Genomic DNA, 20309 nt, shown 5'->3' on the forward strand with positions numbered 1-20309 from the left:
TCTGCCTCTGCCTCTGCCTCTGCCTCTGCCTCTGCCTCTGCCTCTGCTTGTCATCCTAGTGTTGAAGCCAGCCTTCAGCCCAGATCTTAAGCTGGCTAAACAAGCTGGACAAGGAGGCAGCCTCACCCCAACAAACCAAGGAAAACCACACTTATGACAAGAAATGTGAGATGTATAGTCAGTAACACCACTGTCCACAACCAGAGAAAAGAACAGCCTCCAGCATTTTGTTGGAGCCAGATCCAGTCTCTAGACCCCTGATTGACGTGTAGCTGAACTAGTCCTTCATTTCATGCTTGCTATTCTAAAACATGTTCCTTTTCCCACACCCCCAAACACATTCACATCACCTTCTTTATTGATGACCATGGCTCCAGCACATTTTTCCCACCTTTCTTCTTCACCTACCCAGCCTGATCCCCCACTAACTTTGTAAAACTTGCAAGTTAAATTTTTCAAAGACTGTTTCTGACAAAGCAGTGGGAATTAGATTTGGTGAAGCCCTTCATAAAAATTTGAAGACATGCTATATTAACATACATTGATTTATTCATAGTGTTTCATTACAAGTAAGTGAAGATCCTGTAATACCAGGAAAGGTTAGGAGAGCAAGGGAGCGTGGTATATTATATTGACAGCTCCATAGAAATTGAGTCGCTTTTGGATTGAATTTGGAGCATGGGAAGGAGCTGACTAGTAAATAAGGCATGAGCTCTCACTCCCGGTGTCTGCATATCAGTGGTGTTGCCACAAGCCCAGGCAGGGTCACCAGTACCGATTTTTTTTGAGAAAATACAGAGGCATATCCTCTCTACTGGTGTACTGGATTCCCTGGCCCCTGGCACACCTCTGAGCATCTCCCTCTTCTGTTGCTAGGAAACAGGAGTCCAGCTGTGCACTTCACCCCCACTTGCCCTCACCTGACGTCTCTCTGTGTGAGCCATTCCATACCCCAGGCCCTTGCTCAGCCTATTGTCTCTGCCTGGAACCTACAGGATTTTTTCATCTGCTCCAACTCCATTCCATCCTTTAGGTTTGGATCTTTTCTCTCCCTGAGCATTGCATCTTAGTTCAGTAATGCTCAGATGTAGCCTCTAAGCTAATGATTTGATGCTGAGCAAATTATTAGGTAATGTAAGAAACACTGGTTTAAGAAAAAAAATTAAAAAGAGGATGGGAAGTAGAGAGTAATGTAGCCAGTGAATAAACATCTGTAGTTATTTAATTAATCATTTGATTTTATTTGTGTGTGCATGCATGCGTGCCATGACATGTGTTCGAAGGTCAGAAAATAGAACAAGTATGGCTAAACCCCCAGGTTATTGTGGGATCTAGAGAATTAATGTAGTTGCTCGTAGTGCCCCAACCAGGAAAGCATGGTGAGATGAGGTCTACAGTGTTTGCCTCAGGTGTTGGGTTGGACAGATGGTTCTGTCAGAACCTCCTAGAGTTGCTAGCCACCTGTGGGTGTGTGGACTCTGCTAGTGAAAGCCCAGGTTATTTGCTCATGGAGTTGTCTCTTCCTGGACTCACGCTGATGCTAGCCACATCTGGCCTCTCTCATGAAGCACACGGCAGGCACCATCGCTACATCACTACTGCCTCCCACAGGAGAGGGAAATCATTCTATCTCCATGCTTACTACCTATGCCAGAGATAAGAAACTGCTCACTTTCTCAGTATAGAATATCTGCCTCCTCTTGGCCTGATTTGGCTTTCTGGAAACATTGACCATGTTTTTTTTATTACTTAAATGCATGAGTGTGTGCATGTGAGTACTTGTGCGTGTGTGTGTTTCTCTTTTCTGGCCTAGTTGAGGAAGGGTCTCTTGTTTCTGCTGCTCCACTGCATACTTCTAGCTAACTGGCTGGTGAGATTCCTGCTTCCCAGGTTGCCGTGGGAGTACTGGGATACAGATGCACATCACCACGTCCATTTTTTATGTGGGTTCTAGTCATCGAACTTGGTCTGCATGGCTGACACTTTTGCCTGATGGGCCATCTAGCTAGCCCTTAATGAGAGATTTCTTAGTGTAACAAAGTAGGTTTTAAAAATTAAAGAATGCCGTGTATCAGCAGCTGCAGTTGCCTGCCTGCGACCTGCGCAAGACCAACCCAGTAATACTTCTAGCACTGTGTGGCGGAGCTCATGAGCTAGTCACCAATGATGGCTTCTGGAGAGGGAAACTCGGCTTTCTTCAGAGGTGTGGCCTCTGACAGGTCAGTTACGCTTCAGTCGGTGGCCCCACACTTATGAGTCCACACAAACTCGACTCAGTAGACGTTTGAAAAGAAAAAGAAAATGGAACTGGGAGAGACATTTCAATGGTTATGAGCATTTGCTGCTCTTGCAGAGGACCTGGGTTCAATTCCCAGCACTCACACCAGGCAGCTCACAGTCTTTTACAACTCCAGTTCCAGGGACCCAAAGCTCTCTTCCAGACTCTATGGGTACCGGGTGTCCATATGTACGTGCAGGCAAGCACTCATAATATAAAATAAACATAAAATAATAAATCCTTTTTATAAAAGTGAGACGGGATCTGGCAGCAGCTAGGGGGAAAAGAAGGGATTGAATATGATCCAAATGCTCTGTGTGCAATTAATACAAATATTATTATGTTAAAAGAATCCTGTGTAGCCTACTTTCAGAGTTATGTGATTCAGGCTCCTGGCGCTCCCACTGCCATCCATGAAGAATAGTACATAGTGCAACTACCATTAGTTACTTTGATAGCAGGGCAAATGCAGAAATCGGGGATGACTTCAAGACGTAAATACCCCGTCATTTCTGTGACATCTACCTTGTGACCAATGGACCCAGACACTGCAGACTATAGAAGGGTTAGATTGTTGTCAGATCATGAACTCTGTGTTGTGAATCATGGTCTTCACATTTACACCTGAGTGCAGCGGATTGGGAAACACAACACCGAGATCTCATCACAGATCGTTTGAAAAGCACTGATTTAGTGCAAGTTATTTCCAGCTGAGTAGCTCATGAACATAACTATCCTGGTTCCTCCAAGAAGATGTGACCAAACACCACTGCGTGTAGGATAGAATACACAGGCTGCGTTATCTTATACACCTGTGGCATGCACGTTTGTGTATATGCATGTCATCCTGGGTGTAGGGGTGTATGTACATATGGAGGTCTGAGTTTGGTCCTGGGAATCCTTTGTGATGATCCCCCCACCTCTTTTATTAAGTCAGGTTGTCTGCATCCAAGCCAGAGCTTGACAGTGTAGGCAGTGGTGTCACCCCTAGAATTGCAAGGGTCCCACTGTGCCCATGTGGCATTTATGTGGAGCGTGCGGATCTTAACTCTTTCGTGTTGCCTTACTTGTGAGCAATCCCCAGCCTGGAGTCTGCCTTTTCAACACTACAGCTACTTTTCTTTGGAAAGGGCTAGTCCGATTGCTTTGTGTTCAACACCAGACACACACCAGATCTCTAAGATTTAAAATGAGTTATAGAATGTGAACTACTTCATTAAATGTTTTGGTATTGGCAACAGACTGAAGTGATAGTATTGTGGGGTGTTTTGGGTACAATGAGATATGTTAGGAAGATAAATTTCCTTTATTGTTACTACAGTATATTTTTACTAATACGATTTCTTCTTTGACAATTTTATACACGTTTATGTTTTATGATTACCCTTCCCCGTCACTCTCTCATCTTCCACCCACCCTTCCTAGAGCCTACCACCCTACTAATCTCTTTCCAAAATTTATGCCTTTTGTTTTGTGTCCCCTACACATTTAGGTTGGGCCACCTGTGTGACCACTCATTTGAGCCTGTTGGACTCACAAGTGGGTTCAGCACTAAATACTATGCTTTGCCCTCACATAGTCTGTTAGTTTCCAATATTTCAGCAGTAAGTGTCAATGGCCTATGAGCCCCTCCATACTCCATAGCTAACTGTCGGCTGGGGCATTCTTTTGTAGGTCCAGTGTCAGTAATGACAGAAGATATGAATTCACGATTGCCATGACAATGTCATGCTTAAAAGAATGTACTTATCACCCTTTCTTTGTATCTCTGAGCTCTTACATTCTTTCCACACTATTGCTATAATGATCTTTGTAATAACTTCCTGGGGATGTGGTATGAATGTCTTGTTTGGGGCCAAGCCTTTAACCATCATTTATTGTCGGCATCCTGTCCAGCCTCAAGTTCTGAATGCTATCTAATGCAAACATAGGCTTCTCTAATTAGGTCTAAGAGTATCCTTTGTAGGTATAAACATAGATGTGTCAAAGCAGCTTGATGTTATGTCAGTTTAATTAAGCAACAGTGTAACAGTTTCCCCTAAAACCCCTCAGTCACAGTTTTTGACTGGGCATACAGTACTAGGAATTAATTCTCTCTCACGGTGTGGGCCTCAAATCCAAGCAGAGAGTAGTTGCTTACTCATATAACATTCATGTCATCATTTCACCAGTGGCACATCTTACCTGGCAGGTTGATAATGCAGTCCATAGAGTTCACTGGTGGGTAAAATCATTAATCCCCTTACTCCCCGTAACAGCCTGAAGCACTGTTTGACACAACAGTGAAAAGTAACCAGCTGGGAGGAACCTTCCAGCTCAATCCCAGTTTGATTTCTCTATACTTCCCATTCAAAGTGTGTGGTGTCTTCGGGAACAGAGTCTCCCTAGCCAAGAGCCACAGAGGAATCTTACATCTAGCACTGGGAATTGTGTTTAGCGGCCCGTTTGTTGACTCTAGGTCTGACATTATCTAGCCATGGGAGGCATCAGCCACCAGATTCTTTTATGTTTTATAAATTGGATCACAAGATAGCAAAGATATGAACTTTCTAGATGGTGATTCATATCCCTTTAGTTTTTCTTAACCCCTCCCTGTTCTCCCATCTCCCTCCTCTTCCATCCCTCATCCTGATGAAACGTCTCCCTCTCCAGCATCCTCCTTACTCACCCATATTTTACTATGTGCTACTGCCTCCCCTTCCTTAGGGTAACTTCCCCACAAATGCCCTCTTTTTAAACTCAGGGAGCTGGAGGAGTGTAGAACACTCAAGATGGCATGCTCTGGTTGTGTTAGACATGGCTGTCCCATGGCTTGTCAGTAGAGAACTCAGGGTCCTGGTTGTCTGTACTGTGGACAGTACTAAGCAACACTGTAACCTCCTGGCCTCCGCTGTCCATCTTCTTCTACCTGCCCCTGCTGCCCTCCCAATGAGCTCCCTGAATTACTGAGTGAAGCATTTATGTTCTTGCTTATCACTTTGTTACCCAGATTAACTACAAGGCTGTTGGCTCATTGGATCCAAGTGCCGACCTGTCCAGCCAGAGGGGGAAAGTGTTCAAGCTCCGGAATGAAACCCATCACCTTTTTGTGGGTCTGTACCCTGGGACCACCTACTCCTTCACCATCAAGGCCAGCACAGCCAAGGGCTTCGGACCTCCAGTCACCACTCGGATTGCCACCAAGATTTCAGGTATCTCTTTTAGAAAGAGAAAAGGGAGCTACATCCCTGACCTCTTTAGCCTTAGTAATTTTCTGGAGTAAAAAGAGACAAGACCAACTATCGTTGATGACAATGGGAGTTTAGACAATAAAGTCACTATCGGGTTGAAGAAATTCCGATAGATAAACTTCTTGAAGTTCACTAAATAACATGCCCTGGGGTGGAAGTAAGAAGAAAAAGAATGAGAGCAAGAGTGAGTGAGTGAAAGATAGAGACAGAAACAGACAGACAGACAGACAGACAGAGCACATAGAAATTGGTTCGTAAATTTATTTTCCAAATGGAATGCTTTCCACTATAAGACACTCACAGCATTGGCTCTCATGGAATATCTGATGAATGAATGAAGGAATGAATGACCAAGGTGCAGTTGCCCAAGACTGCAAATTCTCTCTACCAGTAGGGTGTACCACATTGCCTGAGAGCATTAAAACAGAACCATTGCCGAATGCTTATTTACAGCTTCCATATTTTGGAGTATCTATTCAATCTGACTTGTGTGCTTATGTATTTTGCATGCGGTTTTGCAGAAGCCATGAATTTTTGTAGCTTAATGTTTCCACTTATCCTTATCCCATAAGTATTTCCCACACTGCTGCTTTGCTTTCATTATAATGTTCTGTCAACTGGATGGACGTAATTTAATTAAACAGTCCCATGTGGGTGAATATATTCGGTGTTTCTACATTTTTATAAAATAGCACTTCAATAAACATGCTACAAAATAAAGTTTAAATCGTTGATTGGGATTATAACTTTAGGATTAAATTCAGAAATTGAAAAAAAGAATTAAAAGAGATGTGGGTTTTAATAGCTCATAATACAAATGGCTAAATTACCCTTTCAAAGGATTAGATTTAGTCACACTCCTGTGGGGGGAGAGGGTCTTATGAAAAAAAAAAAAAAGAACTAATTCATCTTTTCTCTATTTGCATCTAAATGTGTTTAACAGGGTTGACTCTGTTTTCACATCTTTATAAGGTACTTATATATCCCACACATTCCTTTTTTTCTGGATGGGAGAGGCACTTTTTGATGACGGTCGTGCTTAAACTCTCTTCAGACTATTGTGTCCAGACTATTGTGCTGAGAGGCCATGATTTCCATGGCCTTTTGGCACAATAGTCTGGAAATCATGGCCTCTCTTACTGAAGACCTCTGAGGCCATGGGGTTCTCATGGAATCAAGGGGAAGTGTGGAGGGACATGCAGGGCCTGTGCTTGATCACCTCCAATTTCTGACTTTTTCCCAGCTCCATCGATGCCTGAATATGATGCAGATTCTCCACTCAATGAAACCGACACAACCATCACCGTGATGCTCAAACCCGCCCAGTCCCGGGGAGCCCCTGTCAGGTGAGGAGCTATGGTCTGCGGCTTCCCCTTCCTCCCCCTCCCCTGTACCTCACACAAGTCTAGGTGAATCACGTGACTGGCGATGTGCCTGGCTGAGATAAGCCAGAAGACAGATTTTCTACAAGGAAGATGGTCAGCAGCTTTAAGCCCAATTCGGAGAGAGGTGCTCAGCCAGGATCTTCGCTCTCCACAGTGAACAATAGTTCAGAGGGAACATTCTGGTAGGGACCTGAGATGATCAGGGGGAGAAATTCCTGGAGCATAATTAAGGAAAATTTAGACACGGTGCTTTTGCAAAATCATCTGTCTCACTGCCGTAATAGACAGATACTATTTTTTTTTTCTCCAAAGAATCTGATCACATAATTCAAATAGATGAGCCCTAGGGGCTGATTCAGTCCAGAGCTATGAGGTGTTAGAGTCCCACAGGAGCCATGCCTTCAGAATCCCACTGCTTATTTTAATGAGAATCTTGTTGGGGCTCAAATAGACACCCAGGCACCAAGAATGTCTCATTAAATTGACTTGGGCAAGTTCATAGCCATCAGGATGGGTTGGCATTTATCTGAAACAAGATCCCCCTTGTGCAAGGCAACAATATTGACTACTGGGTTTGCTCAGAACTCCAGGCCTCAGGACCTCAATCCTCACTCAAAATAAGTAGAATTTTAGGTGGAACTTCCAGCTGAGTTCAGTCCAACAAGCATGAACCAGGTCCCCATATACAGTGAATGGGGCATGGGACCGAAACAACAATGGTTCACTCAGTAAACATCATCATCAGTTTCAGTGATCTCAATAATTGTAGCAAACTAATCATATGTTCAAAGGAAGCCAAGCAGCAGTTATAGGGACAGATGTATGACATAGTTACAATGCTCTGCAGCCTTATGTGAATCTTCCCAGAGGCTTATAAGCACTCAGAGAAAACTCCCAGAGAAGGGGACACTGAATTGTGTAAGGTTTGACTTGCTACATGTGTCCCATATGGAGTAGGAGGAGGCTGGCTTTTTAAAAAGGAAACAGCAATGCTAGTTAAGTTTGCTTTAACCTAAAGAGCAAGGTCAGAATGGTGAGATGGAAGGGGAACAGGGTCTGCCTGAAAGGCTCGGGCTGATTTGAGAGCCATGGGGATCTACTAAGGATTGGCTTTTAGCAGTGTCACCTTGCATGTCCCCGGGGCCTGGCAGACTAGCCTAGGAGACTTTTGAGATACATAGTTCTGCTCTTTATTTTCAACCCTCATTCAACTCTACCCAGAAAATATAATGGTGGGGCCAACAGAATGAAGCAACCAAATACAGAAGTTCTTGCCTAAGCTGAAAATGGGGTAATGTCCCTCTTTACAAGGCCCAGGGAATATGGTTGGGACGGTGCTTATGGGCTTCTCATTCCAGCATGTCAGAACTGTTCTTTTTCTGATAATCCAAATTAGGTGTTGGCATTTCAAATCAAGGTACTCATTCCCTGCTTTCCCTCCAACTGCCCTGGTATAGCATTCTCATTTAATTTTCCATACATACTGTGAGATAGCCTCTTCCTTTTCAGATGAGAGAGCTCAGGGGCAGAAATGTGGCGAAAGGGTTTTAAAAGAGCCACATCGTATTGCTGTGTGCCCATCATCTATATAGCACTCTCTGTATGCCCATCAAATTTCTCTAAAGCTCCCCAGCCCCCAGCTTTAACATATGGGAATTGAGACAAATAGAAGCTGATGAGTCGACGACTTAGACAATAAACAAGAGGGCCGGGTGAGAATGCAGCCCAGGTCTTACCCCATCCCCACATTCATTTTACTGAACCACGCCATCTTACCAGGAGGATGGCATGCATGACATAGTTTGCTGACATTTCCATTTCAAAAAACTGAAGGAAATGTCACTGCTCAAGGGGGAAACGGTTGGTGTCTAGAAATCTCTGGCTGCTTTCCTTCTCAAGCCCCTGGTTCACTGAGTGTGGGCATACACTCTGTCTCTGGGATTCTTTTCAGACCACTGATGGGCATTTGCCAAGAAGGGGAGGTGGTGGCTAAGCAGCAACACAGAGAAGGCTTTTCAGGACAACTGCCATGAGAGAGGAAACACTGCTGTATATTTCTACCTGGGCATATTCAGTGCATCGTGGAGGCGGTTGGCCACACGGATATTTATTGAGCACTTGCTATGTACTAGGAAGCGAACTCGGCAATTCCAGTACAGCATGAAGCCAGAAAGGCTCACTCGGCCCGCTTGAGGCTTATGGTTTTGCAAATATGCCGTAAAATAGGTCAGACAATAAGATAGTGAGTATACAAATGAAGTCATAGAACAAATCAGGGCACGTAGTGAGCTGACTGCGCAGATTGAGAGGAACGGTGTGTGTGATGGAGAGACAAGCTACATGTGGGAAAGCAGGAACTGTGCTACTCTGTAGGCTGAGAACTACAGTAAGAAAACCTGGATGCTCTACAACCAGGGACCCCCTCCCAGCAGCCTGCTTCAGGCATTTGGCCAAAGATGCCTTGAATCGTATTTTAAAGTTGATGAGAGAAGGCGCCCTAATTCCTCCTAGCATAGTGCGGTAAATGTAGTAGACAACGATTTATAACCTGTTTCACAGAACCAGAAAAATGTCAAAGTTCCCAGCATGTGGAAATGACATGTTTCAGAAGCCCAATTATTCTAACTCAATCATCATATATGGCGTTTTCAGGTAGCGAATTATCGCTTGTACCCAGTAAATAAGTACAAATATTACGTGACAATTTAAAAATAGCCATGTTTAAGAAAATAATTCAGTCTGGCAAGATGGCTTAGCAGATAAAACTTCTTGGCTCCAAACTCAATGATATGAGTTCAAATCCCGGGAATCCACATGGCAGATGGAAAGGCCTGATACCTACAAGTTGGCCCCTGACCTTCGAATTTCTGTGTCCCTCTCTCCCCCAATCAATCAACAAGTATGCATGTAATGCAAATATATCAGAAGACTTTACTTCTTTTGCATGTCCTGACTCTGAGTTTTCTGGTGGATAAATTAGCTGGGAAATAGCATGTCTATCTAGTTCAGAGACAGAAATTAAAGTCTGAGATGTTAAAGGACTGAGTCAAGGTCCTGGCAGATAAAGCCAATTGTTTAGCTAATTTCTCACTGCTGTGACAAAACACCCGATAAAAACGACTTATGGAAGGAAGGGTTTATTTCAGGGTGCAGTCCTGCATGGCAGGAACATCACAGTGGCAGGAGCCCGAAGCAGCTGGCCACGTTGTACCCACAGTCAGGAAGCAGCGAGCGATGAATCCTGGTACCCATTTCACTTTCTCCTCGTCGTTCATTCCAAGACCACAGCCTGCAGAACAGTGCTGCCCGCTATTTAGGGTAGGCCTTTACACCTCAATCAACGCATTATAGTCCTTAAAGAGAGATCTGTCATCCAGTCACCCTAGATCCTGTCTGGTTGTTACTATCAGATAGGTAGTTGAACAAAGACCAGGCTCTGAGGTCATTGCTACCCCAGTACTTCTGGCTTCCACTCCTACTGAGTCAGGGGAAGCTAGGAGGACTTTTAGGGAGTGCTGCATAGTGGGACTTTTTGCTAGCTTAGATGATGGTATCTGTGGGGGTTCCTCTAACTCCGGATTGTGTGACCCAGCTTGTAACCTATCTCATAGCCTTGGCCTCCAGGCCCCCAGGCAATTTTTTCTTCCTCCAACCCCCAGGGCTTCATTGCTAACAGGGCTAAATTCCATCCTCCCAATCCTTGGAAGCCTCCCAAGTTTGACTCCTTCTAGTAGGGCCAAGAATTCAGAGCAAGAGGGAGGGAAGCACTGAGGAGCTGGCAGCATGAGGCTCCTGCTCCCTCACCCTGCAGCCAAACCAACTCGGCAGCTTGGCCTATTTTTCTAATACTCCACAATGGAGATTTATTGCTTTTGTATTGCTCTCCTCGGGCCTTCAAAGATTTATTGGTTTTTAAGTGACAGAATCCCAGAATTGCTTAAAAGATCAATCAAATGGTGACTAGAATCTAATATTCAGCTCTGACTCCAACATGCTGAACCTTCTTCCCCCATGCCCCACCTGTCATGCTGATGTATCTGTGGTAACCTTCATAAGAAAGTAACTTGGCCATGAATTAATCACCCATAACGCAGTCCCTGCAGTGAGACTGGGGTCTCTGCAACAAAATCTGTGGGAGTCGCTCCCCCAGCTACGGCAGATTTTCTTGCAAGTATCCTTTTCCATTCTCTTTTCTCTCTTCCAGTGAGTCACCTGCATTGCCCCTTGATTTGCAGATCAGCCCTGGACAGACACTGTGTCTCCAGCCCCATTCTCCTGGCCAGCCAGGGTGCCCTTGCTGGTACATCTATCAAGAGCATCTCTCTCTCAGGGCCATCCCCCACCGAACTGCTGGAGTGGTCCTTGGGAAGCACAAATTGGATCAAGTTAGCTTGCCTGCTTAAAATTCTTAAATGGGTCACTGGTTTTCTATTGCATTAAGTTCAAGCTTCTTAGCATGAAATTCAAGGCTTGTCAGCATCTGCCCTTAACCTTATTTCTAGTTTCATTTAAATTCCCTCTGCCCCTTACCAGGTTTTATTCAACAGTGCCCTATGTGGTTCCTTCCTGGTTCTTCTCTGAGCTTTTAACTGTGTTATGCATGCATTTGTAAGCTTTCTTTGTTTTGAGGGCTTTGGTTTTTGTTTCATTGTTTTAGATTCCATGTCTTAGCCCCAAGACACTTGAAGGCTTGGCACTACTGGACCTCCTTCACTTGGTATAATGTGTAGTCCATAGTAGATGCAAGCAAACAAATAAAAACACAAATGCAAAGCAAACAAAAGAAAACCCAACAAGTAGTTTCTAAAGTGTGTGATTACTTAATTCAGCAAATTTGTCCATTCCTCCCTTGTTGATTCCAGAAGCTAAGGCTGTGCATTTCTTCAGCTACCTTCTATTCCCAAATGAAATGGTTATCAGGTAGATCTTTCTCTAGCAACAAAAATGCCCTTCCGTGTGAGCTATCTGGTAAGATGGCCGCTGACCACACATGACTGTCAAGTACTTGGAGCATTCTCGACATAACAGAAGAACTGGCTTATTTCCTGATGACCACTTTTTTAATTAATTAATTCAATTTACATCTCAATCATAGGCCTCTCCCTCCTCTTCTCCCAGTCTCACCCTCCCTCCTGCATCTCCTCTCCCATATTCCTCAGAATTGGGGAGCCCCCAGCTTATCTATTCACATGAGGGCTGAGTTCATCTCCCACCCCCACCCCCGTGGCCTTGTAAGGAAGTCCTATCAGGGAGAAGTGATCAAAAAGCAGGCAACATAGTCTGTGTGGGAGACATCCCCCACTCCCATAAGTAGTGGGCTGACATGAAGCCTAAGATGTCCATCAGACTTACCTTCTTGGGGTCTGTGCGTTGTGGTATGTCCATTCTGGACTATGTGGCCACTTTTGATCAGTGTGATATTTCAACAGGAAGGTGCACACTAATCAAAGCCGACTGATCTGCCCTTCACGTGCAGCCTCTATTTACCACTACACATTTACACAAACTTTTCTTGGTGTCTGTGTATGAGACAGGACATTCAGTCCATGTCTTTTTCTGTCAGGCTTATTTTGTCTGGCCTAAATTTCTCCATTTCCATCCATTTTCCTGCAAATGACAGGATTTCATCTTTCTTTATGGCTGAGTAGTTCTCCATTGGGTAGATATGCTGCATTTTCTTTATCCACTCATCTGCTCGTCGGCATCTGGGCTGATTCTGTGTCATTTCTATTGGCAATGTATCCTGAAGTGGGATAGCTGGGCCATAGACTGGAGCTGACTGTATTTTCCTATGTGTTTCTTTTACTCCATATTCTTGCCAGCATTATTTTCTCATTTGCTTTTAATAACAGCCATTCTAAACAGAGTGAGGTGATACCTACCTGTACTTTTAATTTGAATTCCCCTGGTGGCTAATGATACCAAATATCCTAAACACATTTATTAGCCATTCATCTGCCTTCTCTTGAGGATATTGCAAGTGTATAAGGGCAAATAAATATGAAGAAAAATAAAAAGTAATGATGAAGGTGCGTGTGTGGCTAGGGGGTTCCCATGAGGGTTAAGTCCACAGGCATCCAGCATGAGTCTCCCAGGCCTGGCAGCTGGAGGGCTTCCTGGAGGCAGTGCTTCCTAATTGAGGTCTATGGAATGAGAGACATCTAATGGAAGAGAGAAGTCTGTGACTAAGAGGAATCAATGCATGTGAAGGTCCAGACAGAGAAGGTACACAAAGTGTTCTAGGAACCCCAAATAGTCCAGTGAGCAGCATTGGAGATGAGGCAAGAAGAGGGTGGCAGACAGGGACTAGAGCAAGGTCTTTGCTCTGGGTCTGGACGTTGTCATGGGATGTGGGCGGGATACTCTTCAAATGCCCACATGCTGCCCTCCATACACCTGGCTTCTGTTCATGCCACTATGCAGGCATGCCCTTACCTTTCTAGCATCCAGGTCGGCTGCCATATCCCAGACTGTTTTGCCTCCATCATGAATGCAGAGTACACTATCTCTTCCAGTAAGGTACTCTGCCTTCACCACTCTTTTTGTCAGGACTTATCTGTGTCAGTGACTATGGCACCTTGGGGACAAGAGCTAGGTCCCAGAACACACCTACAGCCTGAGACCTGTATGTTCTTCCTACCACATCTTCTTCCCCAGTTATACACAGAAGGACAGGAAAGGCTTCTAGAATCAGATTCAGCTTTATCCAGCAGCTTAACTGGGTAATTTTGGACCAGGACCTGAGTCTGTGATCCTTGAGTTGACTGTTGATAAGTGGGAACATATTTGTATATGATGTCATATGTATATCATTCATATAATCATATATAATTACACATAAATATATATTTATATAAAATAATATATATGACTATATAATCACACTCAGCTTTGAAGGTTACATAAAATGGGATTAGGGCAACTGGCAATTTCCAGTCAGACTGTTGAAGGAGTAGATGTTCTCCCACACACACTCTAAGTGGTCATAGGCAGGTTTGTCATCTGAGCCTTCTGCATGTGTTCTAACCCTCAGGTAAGGTTGGCAGCAATGTAGGTGGGCTGGGAACCCAGTAGGCTCAAGGACAGGATGGAACCTGGTACAGGGGCATCCTGGGTACTTCTCAGGGAGCACCTACAAAGTAAGTGAGGACTTGTGAGCTCTTATTATGGCATCTGCAGGCATGGCACAGCTCCAGCCTGTAGGATCAGCTGTACAAGACAGAACACCAGAAGTCAGTGTATCCTGCTCTCCGAGGTCACAGCAAGTCATGTTTCCTCTCTGATGAGAATCTGTGGATCTCATGAAATTGACAGGAGCATCTAGTTAGGGCTGCACATTCTGAAATGTGTGGTGATTAGTTACAGTGAAAATTGGAGACCCAGCCAACTTTTGGAGAAAGAAGAAACTTTACTGGGAAAAAAAGAAAACTATTGCCAAATTTCCTTCAGGATTCCTTTAATAACAGCAAAGCCCTGAGTGGGAGCACACAGAACAATCACAGAAGGGTTTTGCTGGTCCGTGGGGCTGCAGCGAACGAAATTGGAGTCATTACCATCTGATTCTCAGACACCAGCATATGATTGTGTCCAATTAGGAAGAAGAAATGAAAATTTGGAAGATTTATTAGCATGGGGCAGCCTGAGGAGTCTGTGAGTCCCCGTTCACATGGAGATGGAGGAGAAACAGCAATTGCAATCATTCCCGAAGCCTTGTTTGTTTTGTTCAGTGCCCCTAGTTCTCTGAACCACCTTTGCAGGAGACTAAATATGAGGAGTTCTGTGTGCCCTGCTTTTCAGGGAGCATGGGGTGGAGATGAGGGGTATTTCATATAACCTGTAAGAAGATTTAGCTCTGTGTGTAACCAACACTGCTTGTATCAGTGCCCAAAAGCATGCTGGGAGTGTATCACATGGGATTAGGAAATATGAGGAGCCAGATACAAGAAGAAGCAATGGAAATAAGGAATAATAGGATGCATGCTGTTGTATTTTTCTTCCCACAGCCTAAATATGGCACTAAAAGAATTAAAGAGACTTGGAACTTCATGGAAACACCAAAGGAGACAAAAGTCAGTCTTGTATTCAAGCACAGAACTACAGGCAGACAGATAATTCAATCTTGCTACAAACACAGATAAACAAAAGAGCAAAAGTGTGTGAGACTGTGGATACATTGATTTGCTTCACTATGGCAATCTTTTGTATATCTCCCATTACCTCAATATCTATGCATTTATCATCCATCTCATAGCATCATGCATAACTTGGATATAATAATAAAGTTTATCCGTTTAAGAAAAGAAAGACTTCGCATGTGAACACCTAGGAAGAAAGGTTAACACTTACATAGTGTAGGTGGCCTGCATTCACTGCAGCTCACCCTGGCTGCATTGCAGCAGTCCCTTTATAAACCATCCCCGCCCCGTCTACCCCTCAGCCTGCAGCCCAGCAATGCAGCTAAGAACTGGCTCTGGTGTTGGGATTTTGGATTACTCAGGCTCAAACCAAGGAGGAAAAACAGGTGTTTGGGGAAGAATATTTTAAATGGAGCAGTCGATGGAACATGAAGAGTGAGAATGTTCTATTTTGGACTGTCTGCCATCTGGAGAAATGGAGACAGAGACTGTTGCTGCCACGAGGGAGAAGAGAGTGTGGTTGCCACGTTCACCTCCTACCACAGGGGCTATTTAAACGCTAAATGTCTGTGGTGCTGGAGAGGCAGCTGAGCAGAGGTTTGCATTTGGAAACTCCAGCATCTCTGGTGTCTGAAGAGCCAGCGGAGAGGATGGCTGCATTCAAGGAGACTGTGGAGATGGGTAGCGAGACAGAACTCTGTGATGCTCTGCCGAGGGACATCTCGGAGGATGGAGAAGGGCCGTTTTTGAAGAAATAAAAGGAAGCCGGGTCAGTAAGACTGTATTTTAACTTTCTTTGTAAAACAAGAGAGTTAAAGAAGTAGTGATCCCAAGGAAAAAAAATAAAAAACCAGAAGAAATGGCCAACGTTTTTACTTCAGCCTCTAATAGAAAATAAGAAAGAGGGCTAGAGGGAATGCTCAGTGGTGCAGTACAAATTATTCATACAAAGAACTGGTGTTAGATGACCAGCACCCCTATCAGGGAGGTCACAAGTATTATAACTCCAAATCCAGAGGGACCAGGCACCTCTGCCATCCATAGGCACCTGTACCCACATGCTCACACCTGTGCACAGACTCGACTCATACATGCACATATTTAAAAAAAAATGAAAAGAAAATAAAAAAGGCACATAAGTCAACCAAGGACTACAGGGAAATGAAGATAATGCTGTTAGCCAAAGTGCCGGGAACCATCTGGGCTAAGCTTGCTTGAAAATAATATGAAGGTAGGGCCTCAGCAGTCAGCAGCTTCTGCTGCTCTTGCGGAGCATCAAGGTTCAGTACGCAGGGCACACATTGGGTAGCTCATAACTGCTTGTAGCTCTAGCACCAGGAGATCCACCCTCCTCTCCTGGTCTCCACAAGCACCCACAGAAAACTGTACAAACATACACAGAACCATACCACATGCGTATACACACAATGAAATAAAAGGATTTTTTTTTAATATACAAGTAGATGTGCATGTAGAAAAGATGCTAAGGGCTGGAAGACCACACTGTTGTCAAGGAATCTCTGTAAAAAGAAGAGACAGGATGAAAAGACAGGGGATGATGGTCCATGAATAAGATTCCAGAAGGTGGGCCATAGTAATAAAAAGTTCCCGATGTACTTGTGGACACCAGATGACTACAGCCACCTGCACAGAGGCTAGATGTGTGGTAATGGACTCAAAGTGATGGTCTTTAAAGTCAGATATATGGGGGAACAGTTGGAGATGGAAAGGACAGGAGGGCTGTCTAAGTAGATACAGCTTTATGATGCTTACCTTCCCACACAGGGGAACTCAGGAAACCTTTGCAAGAACAGCAATGACTGCAAGGTTCCTTCCCCTAAATTCTCTCTCCAATTTATATTTTCTGCTGGCCTCTACTTCTACTGTTCTGGCCCCAGGACAGTTTGCACCACTGTTGTTTCTTAGATTTTGAGCAACTGATAACAAATGGCTCAGAATCTCTGTCTGCAAGTGCCCGAAGGCCAGGTTTTCAAGTCCACTTCTATCTAGTACATTTCCATATCCTGATCTATCAGTGTTCTTTTTTTCTTTTCTTTTCTTTTTTCTTTTTCTCTTTTTTTTTTCTGAGCAAGCACAATGCATTTGGCAAACCAGAGTATCCAAGGAGGCTTGTTCTTCTGGGAAAAAAAAAAAAGCATTATGCACAATGTCTGCTCCAGCGTCCTGGAGCTGGTCAGAGAGCTGATTCCTCACAGCAGCAGTAAGGGAAAGGATCCTGAAAACTCTGGATTTTTGGTAGAGAAAAAAATAGCATGAAGATTACAATCAATGTGGCTAGAAAGAAGAAATTCATGCTTACCCCTTCTTTACCAAGTAACCTGCCCTTTTCTGGCCTGCCTACGGCTGCTTAGGTTTTGCTGTCTGGCTAGTGTGTTTCCACTTAGGTGTCGACTTGGAGAAATTTTTCTGAAGCTGGCAAACATACAAAGAACATGGCTGTTCTGAGAGTAGGAAGTAACAGCCCAAATAAGAAAAAAGTTATTCAAACTCATGACTTTAGGCCTGAATTGTGTAATACTGTACAACCACCTGTATGTGAATATTTAAATATAATATGTGAACTAAAACATTAGCTCATTAGTTTCATTAGCCACATTTAAAGTGTCCAGTGCCCACAGGCCATATTGGATATGCTAATGACCAATATTTCCATCATAGTGGAAAATCTTATCCTGTGCTGTGCTGGACCCTACAAGGACTGATAAGAAAAGGCCATGGTTTCAAATTGCCGATGCAGGCTTTGGAGGATAAAGTCCAGAAAGCCTTCCACGAGAGGTGGATAGGATGATGAGTAGGGCTCAGAGACAGTAAGTTCCTGAGGAAGAATGAGCCCTGTGGTAGGATGACTTGCTGCTGAGACCCTGACTTGCTGAACTGGAGCATTAGAATACCACTCTGTTACCTTCCCCAGGGATAACACCTTCCTAGGGATAGTTGGTTAGGTTCTAACCTTGTTCTCAGTCTAAAGCAGTTTTCAGCATGTGTGTTCCGACTCCTTTGGGCTAGGGGTGTCAGACAACTCTTCTCACAGAGGTCACATATCAGATACCCTGCCTATTAGATATTTACGGTTCCTAACAGTTGCAACATTACATTTATGCCAAAGCAGCGAAAATAATTTTATGGTTGTGGGTCAGCACAACGTGAGGCATTGTATTAAAAGATTACAGCACTAGGAAGGGTGAGAACCGCTGGCCTCGGACATGGTTCATTCCCATATGGCTCAAACTTCTGTAAAACATACAGTTACCTCGAGAGCTCGGACAGCTGTAGAGCTCTGACCGTGCCCAGGGATGAAAAGACAGAGCCTGAGAATCTGCCTTTAGAGCACATTCCCAGGTGATGCTGATCCTGCTGGTCTACTCTTGAGTACTGGTGATTTAGCCAATAGGTGGCCCAGGTGGAGAAAGAAAGACTGTTCAGGTAATCAGGTGTGCTCTCCATGGTGCTGATATTTGCCCCTGGCTATGCTGTGGGAAGCAGCTGTTTTATATTCTATCGGGATACCACCCTTGCTGGTATTGCAGATTTTAGAACCCCGCATCTCTTTGACAGCGTGTTTCAGCATTTGGATAACAGTGCTAACTCGTAAGAGCTGATCTAGAATCTGCCAGTGTATTCCTCTATTCCTGTCCATACGGGGGCTAAAAAACACAGCCCCATTTTCTGATGATGATGATGACAATGACTGGTGTCTGAAATAATTCGCATTGTGTTGGTGCATGCTGATGGTGTCTCTGAATATATTGCCTCTATGCAGATGTTGGGGCGTAGGTAGAAGAGGAATGTGTGCTGAAGCTGAACATTAGGCTCTGAAAAAAAAAATCTGTATTCTTTTGTAGAAGGCTAGAGCAGCCTGGGAGAAACAAATCCATTTCCAACTTTCACTCTATAAAAAGTTCTATATTTTCTTAGATCAGACAAAATATCTTGAGTGCCAAAATGCTGTGGCAGTATGGGTACGTCACTCAGCTGGGTTGGAATCTGTATGCATTGTCCCCCCGGGCCAGTTTTGATTATGTTCTTTTTCCTTTTATTGCAGTCAGCAAATCTGAATTTGCTATTGTGGGGAGAGTAGGAAGACGAGGGGGGAAAAAACGAAGGTTTTTAACCTTCAGAAAGTTCAGAGGTTCAGTCTGAATAAGCACAAAAACTTTCAATGTGCCTCTGAATTCCTTGAATTGGCAGAACTGTTCAGACTCCCAAGAGAACTACCTTGCACACGGGATTCGGGCCTTGCTTTGTGGCCAAAAGGCAGAGCTTAAATTACGAGTAACAGAGCTAGAAAAAGAGGAAAGAGGAGGACATGTTGGGGGTGGGTACCGGTACAGGATAAGTGTTAGTCTATTGTTCACTTTCTTCCTTTCCAAGCCATCTGCTTCCCACAGGTAACAGCTCCTCTGCCAGGGCACCCTGTTCCTGCTTAACTGAATCTGTTTTCCAAGGATAGCTGTCTGAAACAGTTTCCAGTGGCGACATATTTTAAAGTCGTGGGCGGAGTGAAAAGATAGGGATACGGATGCGAACACATGGGCCAGATGTTAAAAAACAATGCATGTTCTGTGACAAGCCCACATGCCCAAAACCAAGGGAGGTCTCTTTGGCCTCCGCAGCTTACAAGTGGCTCCTTTAGAACTGGCACTGTCTCCCCATCAGGGACCTGCAGATCTGTGAGTGTGAAGAGAAACAATCACTTCCATTCAGGGTTGGAGCAATGTGTTTCCCAGGCTTAATTATACCACAGGTATATAAATTACAGAAACATGTTAATGCTCCCATGATTAAAATTATAGAGTGCCTAATTGAAAAAGCATAAACTGAATTGAAGAATTCCTAATTATAGTTTGCTTTGAGGTGTTAATTTCCTCCATAACGAATGCATAATTTCTTGGAACCTAAAAGGACAGCCTCTGCATTGGCACCTAGGCTCCAGGAGGATAGGAAAGGGCTGTCTGTCATTGTTCATAGTGCAGGAGGTTCACTTGGGAAGCGCAGTTAAAACACAGACTCCAGGGGAAGCTCGTTAAGAGCTTGAGAAGGCGATTAAGCTGGTATAGACCTTATGCCAAGGCTCTTTCTGGTGGAACCAGGGCAAACAAGGAGCCTTATGTTGAGAAACGTTGCACTAGCCCCAAAGTCTTCATCTTGTTTACTGTTGGTTTTGGTGAAAGTTTGTGTCCACACAGATTGATCTCAGGTTCTCAGTATTACCTGGGGACTCATTAAAAATCAACCGTTTGAGGGGCCAAGGAGATGTTTC

At 44.2% G+C, this 20309-nt stretch overlaps 1 protein-coding gene across 1 annotated transcript in view; it reads left to right on the forward strand.

The window, feature by feature from the left end:
- The window catches only part of Ptprt (protein tyrosine phosphatase receptor type T), an 835658-nt gene that overhangs the window by 536012 nt on the left and 279337 nt on the right, over positions 1–20309 (forward strand). Inside the window, exons 9-10 of the mRNA XM_055602221.1 lie at positions 5268–5469; positions 6752–6854. Coding sequence (XP_055458196.1) covers positions 5268–5469; positions 6752–6854 — 305 coding nt within the window. The remainder of the gene's footprint in view (positions 1–5267; positions 5470–6751; positions 6855–20309) is intronic.

The sequence above is a fragment of the Psammomys obesus genome, unplaced genomic scaffold (genome assembly GCF_907164565.1).
Source record: "Psammomys obesus unplaced genomic scaffold, mPsaObe1.curated_primary_1811, whole genome shotgun sequence".
In the NCBI taxonomy this organism is placed as follows: Eukaryota; Metazoa; Chordata; class Mammalia; order Rodentia; family Muridae; genus Psammomys; species Psammomys obesus.